At 39.0% G+C, this 17850-nt stretch overlaps 3 protein-coding genes across 9 annotated transcripts in view; 2 read left to right on the top strand and 1 right to left on the bottom strand.

Moving 5' to 3' along the window:
• Positions 1 to 75: 75 nt before the first annotated feature.
• Positions 76 to 8671, top strand: LOC306910740 (non-homologous end joining factor IFFO1-like). 2 transcript variants are annotated; one of them, XM_079485531.1, is made up of 9 exons: positions 76 to 1399; positions 3271 to 3331; positions 3426 to 3521; positions 3865 to 4005; positions 4216 to 4406; positions 4592 to 4709; positions 5410 to 5502; positions 5942 to 6072; positions 6152 to 8671. In XM_079485531.1, the coding sequence occupies exons 1-9, from the start codon at positions 399 to 401 to the stop codon at positions 6309 to 6311; spliced, it is 1992 nt and encodes a 663-aa protein (XP_079341657.1). In that variant the 5' UTR covers positions 76 to 398; the 3' UTR covers positions 6312 to 8671. The 2 variants fall into 2 exon arrangements, with proteins under 2 accessions (XP_079341657.1, XP_079341656.1); XM_079485530.1 differs by having other exon boundaries at positions 4592 to 4727; positions 6152 to 8665.
• Positions 8672 to 9523: 852 nt separating this feature from the next.
• Positions 9524 to 14976, top strand: vamp1a (vesicle associated membrane protein 1a). Of its 3 annotated transcripts, XM_079485419.1 has the most exons (6): positions 10010 to 10117; positions 10422 to 10437; positions 10889 to 11009; positions 11401 to 11559; positions 13267 to 13318; positions 13462 to 14976. In XM_079485419.1, coding segments are annotated over exons 2-6 (351 nt in total). In that variant the 5' UTR covers positions 10010 to 10117; positions 10422 to 10435; the 3' UTR covers positions 13479 to 14976. The 3 variants fall into 3 exon arrangements, with proteins under 3 accessions (XP_079341544.1, XP_079341543.1, XP_079341545.1); XM_079485418.1 differs by lacking the exon at positions 10422 to 10437 and having other exon boundaries at positions 9524 to 10134; XM_079485417.1 differs by lacking the exon at positions 10422 to 10437 and having other exon boundaries at positions 9763 to 10134; positions 13267 to 13322; positions 13505 to 14970.
• Positions 14977 to 15089: 113 nt separating this feature from the next.
• LOC306910761 (uncharacterized protein) overlaps positions 15090 to 17850 on the bottom strand; it is a 31866-nt gene continuing 29105 nt past the window's right edge. For 2 of the 4 annotated variants that reach the window (XM_079485573.1, XM_079485575.1), the window contains exon 5: positions 15152 to 17471. In XM_079485573.1, coding sequence (XP_079341699.1) covers positions 16216 to 17436 — 1221 coding nt within the window. In that variant the 5' untranslated portion in view covers positions 17437 to 17471 and the 3' untranslated portion in view covers positions 15152 to 16215. Of the gene's footprint in view, positions 17472 to 17850 lie in introns of all 4 variants that reach the window. The other 2 variants (XM_079485572.1, XM_079485574.1) reach the window with 2 other exon arrangements.

Below are 17850 nucleotides of genomic sequence, written 5' to 3'. Positions count from 1 at the left end.
GTCGATGAAACCGACAACCTACAAACCAAATTGACACGAAGCGCGCATGTGATGCGCTTGTTTTACACACGCGTCGGTATAAGAGCGACGCAGTTGCTCTATCGTGTTTATTTCTGCTACGGAGCTCAGCTGTTCCGCTACTTCCCAAGAAGCGATTAATCCTCTTTTAGAAAATAAGCCTCATCTAGTAATGTAATGTGATAACAAATGGCGTACAAATGCCCGTGACGCATCCTTCATATCGAAATACACACGGTCATAGTCATTTACAGAGGAGGACTCCTGTGAGGTTCATTTGATCGGTAGGCGATCGGCTTCATTCATTTGTTTTTCCGTGTTCGGTTGACCAACTTCAGAATAAGCAACGGCTTTAAAGGCACTCGGTTAAATCAGTGTTCATGCCGGATTTTGAGCATTTCAGATTTTCTTACTCCAGAATGAATCCCGTGTTGGGGGAGAACGTGTATTCGGTCCAGCAGAACCAGGTGACGGGCTTATCGGACTCCGCGTCTCCGGGCCATTGGACAGATGGTGCGTATGGCGCAACTGACCCGGGCCTCTTCTTGGGTGAACACACGGGTGGTATCGGGCAAGACGGGGTGTTTGGGTTGGACCCGGGTGCTTTACCTCCTTCGGGGACACCGTATGTTAACCTGGGAAATTATCTTTACCGGGTGTCTCCACCTCCTCCTGCCGCCACGGCCCTGCGCAACGACCTGGGGTCTAATATAAGCGTCCTCAAGACTCTGAACTTGCGTTTTCGCTGCTTTTTAGCCAAAGTGCACGAACTGGAACGCCGCAATAAAGTGTTGGAAAAGCAATTGCAGATGGCTCTGGACGACAGGGACGAGTGTGCGCCAAACAAGCCTTTAACTCGAGATGTCGGGGTTCAAACGTCAAGTTTAGTTGGATTCGTTCCTATGAAACCAGACGTAATCCCTATTCAGAACGCAAATATGACTGGAGGTTTGCTGTCACCTATTTTCAGTAACACCATCCTGCCTTCGGAGTCCAATAACAAAACGACATTCGAAAACTTCAACCCCTCCAGTTATTCGGACTCCAATTTTAATCTCACCCCGAATTTCCCCACCAGTCCTTCATCGCCCATTGATCCAGTACAGAAAAACATCAGCAATATTTATGGGAAATATGTCAACACTGGGACAAGCTGTACACACAACCCTCCACCCAGATTTCATCCCGGGTCAATCTGGTCTTATAATAACTTTCAGAGGTTCGGTACCGGGCGTGAGTCGCGGCTGACGTGTCCGGGTATGTCATCATGGGTGCCTCCGGACGGAGTGGGTGTTCAAGTCGACACCATCACCCCAGAGATTCGGGCCCTGTACAATGTGCTCGCTAAAGTTAAGAGGGAGAGAGACGAATATAAACGAAGGCAAGTATGTGTGTGACCTCAAAGTCTGGGAAGTAATTGTAAAAGCGTCTTCAAACTGTAACTTTTACGCACGTTGTTACGTCTATGTCTTCAATCTATGTCGGTTTAAAAAGGGATTGTTAAAATATCAAATTGCTATTTTAGTCATTTACATGTAGACATTTAGCAGACGCTCTTATCCAAGCGATTTACTAAGAGTTCATGGAGCAATAGTCTTATAATGAAACAATTTTATGATTAAATAGAGTAAAGTGGAGAGCTAGTTTTAATTACTTATGCAGTTTTTTAGCAGATGTTTTTATTAATAAAGCATCTTACACGTATAAGGTTCATATTGTTTTTTGTGTGAGATTAAGCAGATCAAGAACAGGTGCTGTCTGGCCTGTGCTTCAGTTTAGTAATAATGTAGTGTACATTTTATGACAAGAATGGCAAGAATCTAATTTATTTAGAAATATAAATGTAGTACTATAAGATGCTTAGATTTTTAGAGGAAATGCTGTAGGATTGTCAGTTATTGTCAAATATTGGTCTTAAATCCAGTTTAAAGGTTTATTTAAAATAATTATACAGAATATTATTTACAAGTAACTGGATTTATTAAAGCTTTTAAATAAAGTAAAATACAATTATTTGTAATTATTTTAACGTTATTACAGCCCTAATATTTTGTCATTTTTTTATGTTAGGTTTAAATAAACAATGTTACTTCTTTCTTAATTTCAACCTATTATGTTATATATTATGTTAGGCTAATTATATTATGTGAAATAATATCTATAGATTTTAAATTGGTGTTAAATGACATCTAAAAGGAATAACAAAAAAGAGTTTACTATTAAATAATAATTTCAACATGGTTTCAAAACAGCAAGACTAATAAATAAAACACTAATGTTTTAAAGTTAATACCTTGTATAACCCATCCCTCACCACAACTCATTCACTCATTCTTGCTCTCTGTCTCTCTCTGTCTCGTTCCAACTTCAGCCACCTCCCCTCTGCGCCCCAGCATCTGCAATGCAGTACTGTGCAGAGCGGTGCTTCTTCCAGCATGCCACTAGAGAATAGGTCATATTTTCTATCTCATATCGTCCCGTCCTGCCTCCCCAGACCACCCTGTTACCCGGGGCACTGAACATAAGCCCAACCTTCTTTTATGTCAGCAGTCAGGTGTATTACACACAATCCCTCAAGGGTCTTTCATATGTTCTGTTTGCTCTCTGTTTCACATTTACGTATTACAGTAATGGTCAGGTCTGTGGATTCTTTGATGCGTTAGGAAGGTTGTGTGAATGTTATTGTGTTCTGAGTGTTACATTTTATCATCATTTACTCACCATCGATTTCAAAATGTGTATACATTTCTTTATTCTGTGGAACACAGCGAAAGATATTGGGAATAATACTTATAACCAAAACAGATCTCAACACCCATTGACTATGAAAAAAGTATCCCTTTAACTACACCACCTGCAGTGATACTGCAGTCATAGATTAAAAGGGAAGAGGTTTTTATGTGAACAGTGTGGCGACACGTTACATAATGGCTTTTGTGCACAAAAAAGATGATGTACTACAAGAGTTGAGTACTATCAACCCGAACTGTATAGTCATATTACATGAGAGATGTTATTTATAGCTGTGATTCACTCACTCTTAGCTGGTGATACTGTAGTGTTCCAAAAGGCCTGACTCTGTTAAATTGTATGTTTAAAGCAAAAATAACCGCACCACGAAACAAATGGATTTTCATTTTTGGGTAGGCCGTCTCTTTAAGTTAAGTAGGTCCTTGTTGATGTCATCATGTCACACAATCCAGACCTGCTGATTCTGAGCACAATGTTTTCTAACTTTAATCTTTATAATAGGTGGGAAGACGAATACACAATGAGGGTGGATCTACAGGAAAAAGTTGATGATCTTGAGGAGGTAAAACCTTAAGAACAACAATCATATCACCACATAACACTTACCTCAGTCTACACATGTTCCATCTTGTGACACATTTGCGTTTGTTTTGCAGGACCTCCAGGAGAGCGAGCTGTGTCAGGATGAGCTTGCTCTGAGGGTTAAGCAGCTTAAAGCAGATCTTGTTCTATTCAAAGGTCTCATGAGCAATGTGAGTTCATGTCAGTCATCATTTGACCTCAAAAATCTTGATGCCACACAACAGCCACACATGTCTTTTATTCTGTTGTATTTATTCTGATTTGTTGTTTCAACTTAAAAAATGAAGCTACCCGGCTGCCTTAGAATTTTGAGTTAATTCGACGTAAAAATATTACTCATGTTATTACATGAATTTGAAGCAAAATTGTTACGTCACTTAATATTTAATATAATATAAGTCGAACGAACAAAACATTTTAAGGCAGCCAGGTTAATTTTTTAGGTTAAAACAACAAATAAATGTTTACAGTGTAGCTCCATTATTTTCTGTATCATGTCTTTTCTCCATCTAGAATCACTCAGATCTGGACAGTAAGATCCAAGAGAAGGCCATGAAAGTGGACATGGATATCTGTCGCAGGATCGACATCACAGCCCGCCTGTGTGACGTGGCCCAGCAGCGGAACTGTGAAGATATGATTCAAATCTTCCAGGTTTGTCTTTCGACGTCACTCGTAAAGAGATTTCAAAGACGTTTCAGAGACAGCTGACCTGGCGCTACAGTTTGCTGCTTGAGCAGTTTTGCTTTTTCTAAATTTAAGCTGACCTCACATATTCATCAAAGGCTCCTTTGTGGTTTGTGTTCTTCAGTGCCACTTGGTTTGGACCATTTCTAAAGGTTTTATGTTTGCATTGTGTAACAGCAAGTGGCCACACCTCCCACAACCTTGACTCTCCGTCCTCGGAAACCAGCTGCACAGACAATCAGAGGGAATGAGAGCGATGATACAGTGAGCATCTCGGAAAGTGAGGAGAGCGTGAATAAGGAGGCGGAGCTGTGTTGCTCATCCACCAATCAGATCAATGAGGAAATGCAAAGGATGCTCAACCAGTTGTGAGTAGCAAAACTAGGATTATTAAGTAAAACTACAGCCAAAAGAAGATATCAAACTGACGACATAATTGTTTATTATTATTACCTAAATATAAGAAATAAATTCTTAATATCTAAGATAATGTTCAAATCAACTAACTATAGTGTGTATAGTGTGTTTCATATTTGTTTACTGTTTGTCATAGACGCGAGTCTGAGTTTGAAGATGACTGTGACAGTCTTGCATGGGAGGAGACTGAGGAAACTCTGTTACTCTGGGAAGATTTTCCGGGATACACCTTTAGTGTTGAGACCCAAGGAGAGGTACATCCCCCTTTAAAGGTGCTGGAGGATCTATTGACAGAATATAATATACATATCTATGTCTTCAGAGGTGTATAAAGACCTTACATAATAAAGCGTTATGTTTTTATTACCTTAGAATGAGCTATCAAAATACAACGTGGTTCGCCTTACATGGAATTCACTGTGTTGTTTCTACAGTAGCCCTAAACGTTTCGTAAATACGTTATCTCTTTCGGCAAGAAGCGAAAACGTGACAAAATCTTGAAAGTCTTGTGTTAGCCACCATAGTGCTTCGAAAGAGAGGGGTGGAGCTCATCACCGCTAGATGCCGCTTAATTTCATAATCTGGAATTTTCTCAATTTAAATTGGAAGAAACTGAAAAGCTCACTTGTCTCTCAAGAATCTGTGAATTTGTCGACAAATCGATCAGAATAAAGTATCGCATTTAAAGCTGAATATGAAACATATGAACATAAAGTTATAAACATCTTTTTAAATGTATTCATCAAAGTGTAATATGAAAACACTGAGGTTTTGCTGCCCCATCACTTCATCTGTAAAAATCAATGACTGTGGAAATAACCCTGACTTGTAGGATTTACTTAATTTTTTGTGTTATTTGCGCAAGGTTTTGCTCACAGTGTTTTAAAGTAAATCTTTCGATTTATAAATGACCCTCAACATTTTTTTCTTGTTTGTTAATGTACATTCACACAGCAAGAGGAATCCATAGAGAAAGTGATAATGGACACAGAGTGCCTTTTCAAGTCCCGCGAGAAGGAATATCAAGAAACCATTGACCAAATAGAGGTAAAGGTCTCTGTGTGTGTGTGCACATTTTTTGTAACTCTATCAAGGACATTGCGCCATTTAAGCAAAGCACGGTCAAAAACAAAGAGGTTTCTTATGATATACTGCATGAGCTTTTAAAGGAAGAAAGGGCATTCTCTCTTTTAAAGTAAGTAATGGCTCTGCTATCAAATGAGTAATGTTTTGTTGTAACGATCCAGAAATTTAGAACATTTGGAAATATTATAGTTGTCTTGAGTTGAATTGTACAAATTATGTGGAAAAAATTCTTTTGGTATTTTATTCAAATAAAAACCTGTATGCCACGCTTTAACCATTGTGGCACAATATTACAAGATTCATTCTGGTTGGTTATTTTAACTCACTGAGGGTGAGTAAACTGAGTTTTCATTTTGGCTGAACTATAGTTTTAAGATTTTTGTTCATATTTGTTCCATAGTTGGAGCTGGCAACGGCGAAGTCGGATATGAACAGGCATTTGCACGAGTATATGGAGATGTGTAGCATGAAAAGAGGCCTGGATGTGCAGATGGAAACATGCAGACGATTAATCACTCAAAGTGGAGACCGGTACACACACATACACTTTGTGCCCTTCTTAGTGCAATGCACATCCATTGTCACTCATTACATCTCCATTCCTTCACAGAAAATCCCCTGTCCACGTTCCAGCTGCCATGGAGGATGGAGAGAATTCAGAGAAGGACAGAAAAAATACATCTGCTGCGAATCCTGACAGCGCTGAACCATATTATGACCTGCAGTCAAATTCTGCTGTCGTCCAGGACCAAACATGGAAAAAGTCTTAAGAGCCTCTTTTTGTCTTTCTAGTACCAAAATAGACCACCAGAGTCACATGACTGCAGAAAACCTCAACAGTAATGTTACCTGAAAGGCAAGTCATCTTGTTTGGTTTCAATAGCGCCCTCTATTGGAATACACCACAAATATACTTCAAAAAATATGTGCAATACATTATGTAGAATTACAATTTAAAGAATTGAAGGCTTTTCACATTTCTAAGTAATTTCTAGATAATTTTATCAACACTTGTTTTTAACTGCTCTTGTTTCTAACCTTGGATACTTAAAAGCAAGAGTAAGTTATTAGTAAATGAATAAGCACTTATGCAGTTTATGCATCAGTTAACAATAATGCCAACCATGATAATTGATATTTTATGATATTTATATTCATAGTCAAATTGCATCTGTGAACAGAATAAATTTTGGCGCAGCATCTGAACCAATTAACACTTGAGCGTGGTATGAACATGAAGAGTGAGCCTTGCAGGTGGTCTAATTTTTCTGTTCGTTGAATCTCTGTGAAATGTGTTGTGTATAAACTGACTGCATTGGTTTTCGGTTAACTCGTTTTTTAGTTGTCAATCTCTGTTCATTGCTATTCAGTTAGTCAAATGCTTTTGCTAAAGCGAATTTCATTAGATTGACTTTGAGATGGCCAGGGATGCATGAACAGTTAAGAATGGTGATTGTAAATGTGCATTTGGTTTGAAACGCAGCCAAAACGGCAAGTGAAGTCAGTGTTGTACAGCGAAAAACACTGGCTAGTTACGCCAAAAGGTCAATGTGCAGTGGGCCATTATGAATTTATGGATGTGTGATGATTGTACATGAGAAGTTCTGCTAAGAGCAATACATTCACTCTACATTCTTAAAAATAAATGTTCTTTTTGTTGGGCTATAGGGGTCCATATACAACCTTAACATCTACATAATTACTTTTAGCGATAATAAAGGATTCTCTGTTGTACAGACAAGAATAGTTAAGAACCGGTGACTGAAAGGTGCTTTGGGGAGCCAAGGTTCTTTGGAATGACTGTAATGGACCCTTTATAGCACATTTACTTGCAAGAGTGTTCGTCTGTGTTTTGCAAAATACAGATAAAAAATCAAGAGATATGTTAAATAAAGAGAGAAGGGTTTTCAATAAAAAATAACAAAAATCAATTAAAAAAATGTGTAAACATTTTTTTTCCTGAGTTTGCTTATTCAATTCGTTTAGCAAACATACAACCCTGTTTTTCAGCGTTATTTAAAATAACTGGATAAACACGTTGTAAAGGAAAAACACAAGGTGCAGGTGCCTCAGAGGTTTCAAAAATGTAGATGTTGTGAGTGTCAGGCTTTAAAAGTCTTCTGTAATCTGTATTGATACTTGAATACTTTTCTGAAGTGTTTAAAAAATCACATCTGCTCTGGAACATAATCAATGATTGAATAATATTCAAAGTTCAATGTCCGTCTGCTTAAAACTCTTAGATCTCATAAACAACAACAGATAATACATGTTGATATATTCTCATAACTCACTTAACTAATAGTGCTTCTGTAATAATTTCATCCATCTTAAGTAAACTAGTAAATTGCCATGTCAATTCATACAACAATGTACTTCATTATATTAACATTAATGCAAGTGAACCGCAGTGTGCGAGCGACACTTCATTTGGTTGCAAACTAAACTCATGGGCTTATACCATGTATAGTTTCAGTTTGTAATGTCTGGTGTTAAATGTATTAGGTTAACAGCTGATTAAAGATGAAAAAAGTATATTTATTTGAGTCGGAGTGCTCGACAGTATGTGAGAATGTGAGAATTTCAATACAAATACTTAAAGGGATGGTTCACCCAAAAATCTACATTGTGTCATTATTTACTTATTCTCAAGTTGTTACAGGCCAGTATCAATTTCTTTGTACTGTTAAACACAAAGGAAGATATTTGGAAGAATGTTATTCATTTTCAATTCTGGGACATAATTCGCTATATTCAAATATTGCTTATTTCTTTGTTCTGTTAAACATACAATTTTATATTTTGAAGAATTTAGGAAAGCAAATAGTTCTCGATAAATTGAGGGTGAGTAAATGATGACAGAATTTGGATTTTTGGGTAAACCGTCCCTTTAAACAAAATGTTATAAATATTGGTTTTGAACATGACCGCATTGACAGCGTTTGCAATGTACTTCTAAATGGTGTGGATGGATTGAGGAATGTTGTTGTCTATATTCCTTGCCAAACTATTGTTGGGTTTCATCCTTATAAAAGACTAAACTTTATAAGAATGAAGTTCATGAAAAATGATGTGCTGCTGATAAATGCTGAGAAAGACAAACTGAAAAATAAAGTATTTTCATCAAGACATTCTCGTGTATTGATCTTTCCGTGGAGTGCATTACTTGCTGCGTGACTTTTATATATAAAATAATTAGTATGACCTCATGAACATAACTGAATGTGAGGGACTAGTAGCCTGCAAGCAAGCTGAAAACAGTTGGTGATCATCAATACCTAAAATAAATTGAACCTTAAAGAATCCCACACACCAGAAAAACATGTCAATATTCAGCATACATGTACATAGCTACATACACAGTAACTGACCATTGGTAGCCTATAACCTTCAGAGGCACATGTGCATATTTGAACCAACCATTTTTGTGTGTACCCTACCTTCACACAAGACACAATTTGTCCAAAGGACCAAAATCCCAAAGTAACCGATCGTCGTCTCCAAAATCAGCATTTCCTTGCTCGTCCTAGAATCTCTTTCCAACTCATTACATTTGTTGATTGTCTGCCGGCTCAGTTCAGCCATTAGTGCTCAGCTCTTTGGGCTCAGGGCCCAATATTTCTCCCATCGATTGGTGCTGTGAGCTCAGCAGTCATCACAGTGATGCTGTTACCACAGCGACCGAACTGTCTGTAGCACTTTGCTGATGTTTCTTATTGGCTGCGCTGCCTCTCTTTGCTTATGTCTGTGCAAATGCAGCCAAAACGACACCAATATGTCTCCCAACGTCTAGCCTTTTCAATCTAACATAACGGATCCTATACCTGTACACAGATGTGTTGGGAATTGCTTGAAAGTTTATATACGATTATATCATATGCGCATATAATGTTCGGATTTAAATGATGATGATGATGATGATGATGATGATGATGCAAAGCATACACCCATTGTACGGTGCCTCTCCAACCTTTCCTTCGCTATTACCCCAGATCTGTGAGGGGGTTGGAAGTGTAACTACATTGTGCTCAACCACCGCAGTGCTGTCCCGCTAACGTTACCGCGAGGGGCGGGAGGGGTGTGTGAGAGAGAGAGAGAGATAGAGACAGAGAGAGACAGAGAGACAGAGAGACAGAGAGAGAGAGAGAGAGAGAGAGAGAGAGAGAGAGAGAGAGAGAGAGAGAGAGAGAGAGAGAGAGAGAGAGAGAGAGACGTTCACCCAGACTGCTCGTGATCTCTCGCTCTCATACCCTCCCCTCTTCACTCGGGCATACGCTGACTTTCATGCGGACAAGAGAGGGTGTTTTTTGGTCGTGATCGCTATAATCTGTCCGTTCTGAAGAGTCGCGTAGTCATGCGCATGTCTCCCTATTTGCTGCGTTTTCCAGCCGCATAAACAAAAGTTGAATGCTGTCGTTTTGAGCCGGTCGTCGGATTCACTGCGCACGTTTTTAAACCCGTGTTCGCGGCAGGACATCTAATCGCATTCAGCGTGACAAACGGAAGGAAGGGCTTTACACGACAGCCAGCGGACTGGATTTGTCTTACGAGGCTTTCGTCGCTTGAAGCTCTTTCGGTAATGCAGCACTTTTTGTGATGACGCGTTACATGATCGCTTCACGCTTCCGTCGTCGTGGGAATATTAGATGTTATGTAAAAATGTCGTTTTTATGAAAGGAAACGATTGTTTGCTTTTGTGCTCAGGGTTTTGTGCAATATTGGAAGTTTGGATTTTGACTACTAATCTCTCTCTCTCTCTCTCTCTCTCTCTCTCTCTCTCTCTCTCTCTCTCTCTCTCTCTCTCTCTCTCTCTCTCTCTCTCTCTCTCTCTCTCTCTCTCTCTCTCTGCATCCTTGGTGACGACGGTCCATTTTATTAAGCACCTGCCAACAAAATGTGAGTAGCCTGCGTTTCTGTTTAACTATTTATATCTGTTTTAAAATCAAATTGTATTAATGTCAGATTTCTGTATTTATCGAGAGTTTTTAAAATAACTTCATACATCCTTTCTCTGGCATTTGTTTTCAATGCAGCCCGTTAATAGCACCGCAGCATCTCTCACAGGTTTACAGCTGATACAACAGAAAATTGCGTCGATTTGAGTGTTCCTCTGCGCCATCTATGGGAATTTATGTGCAATTGCACACAGCATCATATTCATCTAAATCCCAGCGGCTCTGCTGGCCGTCTTTTTTGTTGTATTTTGTCATATTCAACATTTACTTGAATAAGGTTTTAGTGAGCTTCGACGTAAATGCGTGAACAATTTCGTCAAGTGTCTGAGATGAGATGCACCGAAGCCACACTCGGGTCGTCTAGCATCATGGCTTGTCCCATCTTCCCCCAGGTCTGCCTCGGATGCCAATGCGGCCCCTGGAGGCCAAGAGGGTGAGGGAGGTGCCCCTGGCCAACCACCCAACCTCACCAGCAACCGTCGTCTCCAACAGACACAGGCCCAAGTAGATGAGGTAAAAGCCTACAGTGTTAACAACGGATATAACAAAAAGTAAATCTTAATAAAATGCGCATACATCAAAGTTAGTTCTAATAAACAAAACTAGTGAGTTTGTCAACAACAATAACGAAGATCGTGTAAATTATACATGATGACTAACTTAAAATCTGCCTCCTGACTTATGGTCTTCATAAAAACAATGAAATGTTAAGGTACCAACAAGAGTGTAATACGATAACCGATAATATATTTTCTTTGATCTGATATGCAGTCGGTTTTACTATAACTGTCGATGTCTATGGAGACGAAGTGACTTTTACATTTAGTATTGCATTGCAGTGATGTCATTCTGATTCATTGCTGAGTCCGTGTCCTCATGCTTTATGTTTTGTAAATGTGCTCAGGTGGTGGACATCATGCGTGTGAATGTGGACAAGGTCCTGGAAAGAGATCAGAAGCTATCAGAACTGGACGACCGGGCGGATGCGCTGCAGGCCGGAGCATCGCAGTTCGAGAGCAGCGCCGCTAAACTGAAAAACAAGTACTGGTGGAAGAATGCTAAGGTGCGTGCTGAGAAATATCATGCGTTGTCAAGTTCGTCCACAGACATTTGGCTTCTCTGGGACCGTAACATCTTGATGAAATATTGGATTATTTTGTTTAATATTGAAGTAGAACAATGCTTATTGAGGAAAGGGAGAGTGGTGGATGGAGCAATCGGCCAATCAGAATTGAGTATTCTACTTATGGTTTTCCAAAATGTTTAAACATGATTAAACATATGTTACCTTTAATTTATGCTATTACGCTTTTATAATACATTCTTAGTGTTAACTCTAGTGGCTGTCATGATGCTTCCTTTGGTTATTCTTCATTTCCAGCATGAAATGGTTTGTGACGAAAGATGGTTTGTGTAGTAAAGCTGAGTCAACGCTAATGCAGGAACATTCTCATTTGGATATAACCCGAATGCAGCATAAATCAGCGCTGGCTAGCATTTGAGATATATTAGGCAAGTTGCAGTTCTGACGCATTCCTATGTACTGCGGTAGCAGAGCGGATTCAGCTACACCCCTGATGTACATTACAGCAGAACACACTTACACGGCCATTCATTTTTTGGCAACCGTCCGATCTTATTGTAATTTTCAGATGCTAGTTGTCATTTCCATCGATATTCAGCTTCACGGGGCATCAGGTGTATATTCTTTCAGATAACCTGAATAAATTAAGTATTTTTAGATTATACATTTAGATGTTTAATTTATAGCGAAACAATCTTGCGACCTGTCGTGGACATCCTGTACAAGTCATTAGCGTTTCCTCTGGCCCTCTGTCAACCTCACTTTACGTATTACAATTTTATCTCTCCGTCCAGTTTTATGTCAATCCATCCCAGTAAATTTACAAACTCCCCCACTTTCTTCTCCCTTCCGGAGAGCATGAATTTATTACTCCCTTCCAACCCCCACCGCCCGCCCCAGATGGCCGAACAGATGCCCGTCCAATCGAATCCCTGCATTGGGACGGGGGGAGGTGGCTCATAGTCTCAATCTGGATTACGGCATTGCTGGATTAAAACCCAGATGGTGCTTGTGATGTAACCCTCTAGTATCATTCCCTTTTTATTTTCACGGTCGTATTCCATATATGTTTATAAGGACCCACTTCCTTTATTTAAATGTTTTATTTTATTTTACTCATCCTGTCTTGTCACTATACCATATCAATAAATCACACTCTCTTTTATTGAAGTTTTTTTGTTTGATGGTACGAAATAAATGTTTTTTTGTAGGGAAAAATGCATATTATGCATCAGATGCTTTTTAAAAGCAACACACATCCTTTGATATAGATTACAAATGTGCAAAAAAAACCATAAAACCTTAAAATCTTACTTTTTGTAAGTTGTATTTTTTCTTAATGATACATAGAAACCAAAAGTATCATAAAACCAAGTTAAATTAAAATTGGATTTGGATTCAATTTATTGTCATTACACACATACAAGTACAGTGCAACGAAATGTATTAAAGTTTAAATTAAGATACATATAAACAAATGTGTACTCTTGCAAATAAACTCTTCATATATATTCATTTAACAGTGTATTCAGGACTCAAGTAAAATGGAAATGAATAGTTTTTCTAATTAATTGTATTTAATATATATTTATTATTGTATTGAAATGTGAATATAATTACTCAAGCATGTTTGAAGGATTATCACTATATTTTCCTCCATGTGATGGATTTTGTTTTTCTCTATAGATGATGATCATCATGGGCATTATTGGAGTCATCATGATAGGTGTCCTTTTCAGTGAGTACACACTCTTATCACTTGAGTGATACATACTAATATGCTATATTTTTTATATTTATTATTAAAAAAATGTAAACATTTTCTTTCATGGTAGAAAGAATGGTAACTAATTTGAAGAGCTTCTTTCTCTTTGTCAACAGTGTACTTCTACTACTGAGAGTCTCCTGGGACACACATGGACAGGAGACTGAGCTTTGTGTGAACTCAATTCTGCCCCCGTCTCTCCCCACCAATGCCTTTTATTCAATCCACCGTGTGTGTGTGCCGTCGTTGACGCAGTGCCTCTCCCTCCTTTTGTCCATCACCGCTTTCCTTTGCAACTCTTTACTGCTTTGCATCAGTGCCCGAGCTCATTCAAAAACTCTTTTGGTTTGGAATGTCTGTGGTTTTGGATTTGAAGACATGGTCCTTGTTAGGCCAAAATAGATGATGTAGATTTGTAGCGCTGGTCCAAATAAACCAATGCATAACTAAATAGAGGAAAAAGTCAATTAAGACTGATTTAAGTTTGTTAAGGTTACGCGTTTATGCTCAAACTTACCATTTTGCCCAGAGATGACCGCAGTGGTCTGATATGGTTGCAATTTATGGAGTGACAAAAGTAAAAATACAAGAAATGCTCATTTGAAGTTAACAGATATTTTCCTTCATTGGTTGCGTGCAAAAATTAGTTTACCCATTTAGGTTTTTAAAAGCAACTTTAATTTTTTTTCCTGATGGACCTTAACCTGAATGATTTACGTAGGAGTATAAACCAGTGACCATGTGTAATAAATAATGTCTTACAGTGACAACACACGCAGTGAAGTCAAAGGTTAAGTTTGTACTAAGAGGCTAAGAGGACTATTCGATCATTGCCACGTTAATTCTTTACGTCAACTAAAAGATCAGCGGCATCTCAAAAAAAATACACGGTGCAAAATGAGGATAGCATCTAACTAAGGCGGCTCCTGGTATTTTTGTGATGTGTTAATGTAAGCCATACTTTGTGGATTTATGTCCTGATATTAGAAATACTGACCTGTGTTCGCAGATGCTATAGAGCAGCATACACAACACAAAACTATTGAACTAGAAGGATTGTGTAAAACAAATGTGGTTATTTATTGACTGAATACAGACTGGAAAGAGTTATCTAAATTTATTTGTAAATATTTCATGTGGGAGCAAATGCCCCGTCAGCACTGGACAATGTTCAGGGATGCACCGCTGCATGTGTTTGTGTTAAATATGCATTAAATGGGCACTTTAACCACCACCATCGTCATAGTGATCGTAAGTTTGATAGATGACAAGTTTCTCAAGCATTGTAGAGGTATTATGGACATATTGTCCAGCACCGAATGAATTTGCTCTTTATTGGAATTTAATGCAAGACCATCTGTGCATCGAATCCCCTGCTTAGAGCATTCATTCAAAAATCGCAAACCTGATGAAGAGCAGTGAATATAATTTTCCTTTTAGATTCCTGAATGCTTTCAGGAGCGTAGTGTTTTATGCAAGCTATGCGTTTGTAAATACTTGCTGCAGAAATGCAATCGAATAACAGCTCCCTGAGCATTCTGAGCCATGCTGCTAACTTCTGTGGTTCATTAAAGCATGTCTGCTTGCCCACCATGTGCTGATTCTAATAAAGTGATAATGCTCTTACTTGCCATCTCTGTCTTTTCATTTGGAAGTGGGGAACAGATGCTGCTCCTGAAATTCATAATATTTTTCACATCAAGTGAAGTTCTGACCTGGTATGAAAAGCAACACAATTCTTTAAACATAGCAGACGAATAGGTTCATTCAGAATACTTTCGTTAAAGAAATACACAATGTCAAGTAACACATCACGGTTGAACAGTGAGTTTTATTAATATTTCTAAATGCAAGATCTCACCTAAAACAACATGTTATCAGCATCTATTGATAAATAGGTTAAAAAACTAAATGTATGAATGACTGAATTAAAATCTACAGTTTATAGCAAGATGTCTATATTTTATACACAAATGAAGAAGGTTAACATGATAAAAAATGTATACAATGAAACAGACATGAAATTAAAATGACCAATGAACCTATTGTCAAAGCAGAACTGAAGTATTTTCACATTTTGAAAAACGAAACAATGACATACAATCGAAGCAATCACAATATCGGAGCAAAATGACATTCAAGATGGACGCCATAAACTAAGCACTCGGTCAACACCTACATATGAGCAAACTATCAGACAAACGTGACACAAAGCATAAAAAAAGTTTCACTATAAAACACAATTTACGCTGAAAAATATTTTTTGAAATACTTAAAAACCACTACACAGATGCGCTTCAGTTCACCCAAAAATGAAATACTGTATAAAAATTGATTTCGAAAGACAAAGACACCCATAGTTAGTATGAAAAGGCGACGATGTGTAAATAATGACTAAATTTTGATTTTTGGGTGAACCCTTTAAGAGAGCCAAGAGACCCTCCATCCCTCCAAGAAGCTGGAGATTCTCACAGCTTTAGTAAAACCCTTTGCCAGTGCAATTTAAGCATTGAATTTAGTTATCAGATTCTGTGCACACACTTGTGCTTTAAAATCATTGGCACAAGGCATCGGTTACAAATTAATTGTGATATTTCAACTTTTTAAATTAAACTAAAATCTGAGTATGATCTTTTTGGCTCCCCAAACAACTGGCTGTAAACCTCTCCAATTTAGCATGCTTTCAATTAATATGCAGACAAACTTTTTAACCGTGCAAAAGAAAAAGAAAGCCAATCATTGTGCTCGCTGAGATTCGGAGCAAAAATGAATTACAAAGTAGGAGAAATGTACTCAACACAGTCCGGCATGGCAAGCAACACCAACAGCACGCGTGTCAAAAAATATACCAATTCATTTCAATGGTCCTATTATTTCTTTTTCTTGAATTTACCTGACCCCACTCTTGAATACATTTCTTCTCCCATCTCTTGCTCGCTTATGTTGTTCACTATCGGACCATCGACCGTGTTATCTTCATCGTCTGAAACCTCTGCATCCTTCTCCTCAGATGTTGGCTCTTCTTCTGTGGATTCATCTGGAACTTGCGACGGAGAATCAGAGTCACGGATTCGCTTGGGAGAGGGAGGGTCAACCTCCTTCTTAGCGCCGACTGTGAACGATGAGGGGAGTTTTTGGAGCACTACAGCCAGTCTGACTTTACTTGGACGGCCTCTCTTCCGATGCTGAGCACTGGTACCAACAAAGTTGCACAGATCTAAATCTACTTCATCCGGTACGCACAATTTTATTTTACCAGAACCTGGCGGTCGACCTCTCTTTCGCGGAGCGCCTCCCACGTCCTTTTTAACAACGGTGATCTTTTTCCCGGAGCCTTTGGGTCGTCCTCTCTTTCGCGGAGTCCCATCGGCTTCCCGTCTCTCGATCTTAACTTTATTCGTGGAGCCTGGGGGTCGTCCCCTCTTTCGAGGTGGTCCACTCACCGCTATAACTTTCTTTACCTTGGAACCCGAGCCTGGAGGCCGGCCTCTTTTTCTTGGGATGCCATCTGAGACTTTTTTGGTTGGAACCTTGGCAGAACTCAAAGGCCGACCCCTTTTCTTCTTGAAGGAACCTAATGGCCTACCTCTCTTGCGGGGGGTGTCATTAGTACCGTCGATGCTCACTTCAACACTAGACATGTACTCTTTTTCTCCGCTGTCGGTATCGTTTTGCGACGGTGACCGTGCCACGGCTTCGTATTTGCGAGGTCTTCCTCTTCCCCTTTTGATCTTGGGGGTTACTGTAACGGGATGAATACGTGGCCTTCCGAGGGGTTTCGACAACTTTCGTTTGCGGTGTAGGGTCTGCCTTAGAAGTATCTCGGATTCCTCCTCCGGCGTGAGCGGGATCTTTCTTGGCCTACCGCGGATTTTTATCTTCTTTGGTCGACCACGTTTCTTCTTCGACTTTAGGACTATCTCAGGGGCAAAGAAGTCAACTTTTTTGGGTGACCTGGGACTTGCTTTCTCCATGTATTGCTTGTATTTCTTGTTGAGCGACCCCCGCGGTCTGCCCCGACCACGTTTGGGTGGATGGGTGCTGCCGTTGGGCAGAATACTTTCCGAACTATCTTGGCTCTCAGTTTCCATCGTGTTGGTGCCCTTGCTCGACTGGTCCTGAGATTCTGTTTTTCAAGAACAGAAAAGGAAATTATAATTGTGAGGCTTTAATTATAATTGTAAGGTTTGGAGATCATGTTAAGACTTGTGACTGTAAAACTGGAACAGAACATTCCATTAATAGAGCATTATTTATACAAGTCAAGATAGCATCAAATATGAGCAGACACATTATTGTACATATCAAACATAGTTTCGGTCAGTAACCTCACGTTATTTTCCATTATCTCCCTTGTGAATTCATAACTTGAGTCTTTAAACAAACACTACAGAACACTACAGACTGCACACAATATTCAATTGAACTGTGAAGGGGGTAAAGCTTAAGGTTATAAGGTTTTACTTGGAATAGACGTTTATTTTTGAAAAAAACATCAATTGAAA

This window comes from Barbatula barbatula, assembly GCF_947034865.1.
Source record: "Barbatula barbatula genome assembly, chromosome: 21".
Lineage (NCBI taxonomy): Eukaryota > Metazoa > Chordata > Actinopteri > Cypriniformes > Nemacheilidae > Barbatula > Barbatula barbatula.
The sequence above is the reverse complement of the archived record's forward strand: the minus strand, read 5'-3'. Positions and strand labels throughout refer to the sequence as shown.

Excerpts from the sequence above, each read along its gene's own strand:
- vamp1a (XM_079485417.1), top strand. Across the intron at positions 11,010-11,400 it reads CACAGGCCCAAGTAGATGAG|GTGGTGGACATCATGCGTGT; the intron begins GTAAAAGCCTAC and ends AAATGTGCTCAG. Across the intron at positions 11,560-13,266 it reads ACTGGTGGAAGAATGCTAAG|ATGATGATCATCATGGGCAT; the intron begins GTGCGTGCTGAG and ends TTTTCTCTATAG.
- LOC306910740 (XM_079485530.1), top strand. The coding sequence starts at position 399 with ATGCCGGATTTTGAGCATTTCAGATTTTCTTACTCCAGAATGAATCCC. Across the intron at positions 4,728-5,409 it reads AGGTACATCCCCCTTTAAAG|CAAGAGGAATCCATAGAGAA; the intron begins GTGCTGGAGGAT and ends ACATTCACACAG. Across the intron at positions 6,073-6,151 it reads ATCACTCAAAGTGGAGACCG|AAAATCCCCTGTCCACGTTC; the intron begins GTACACACACAT and ends ATTCCTTCACAG.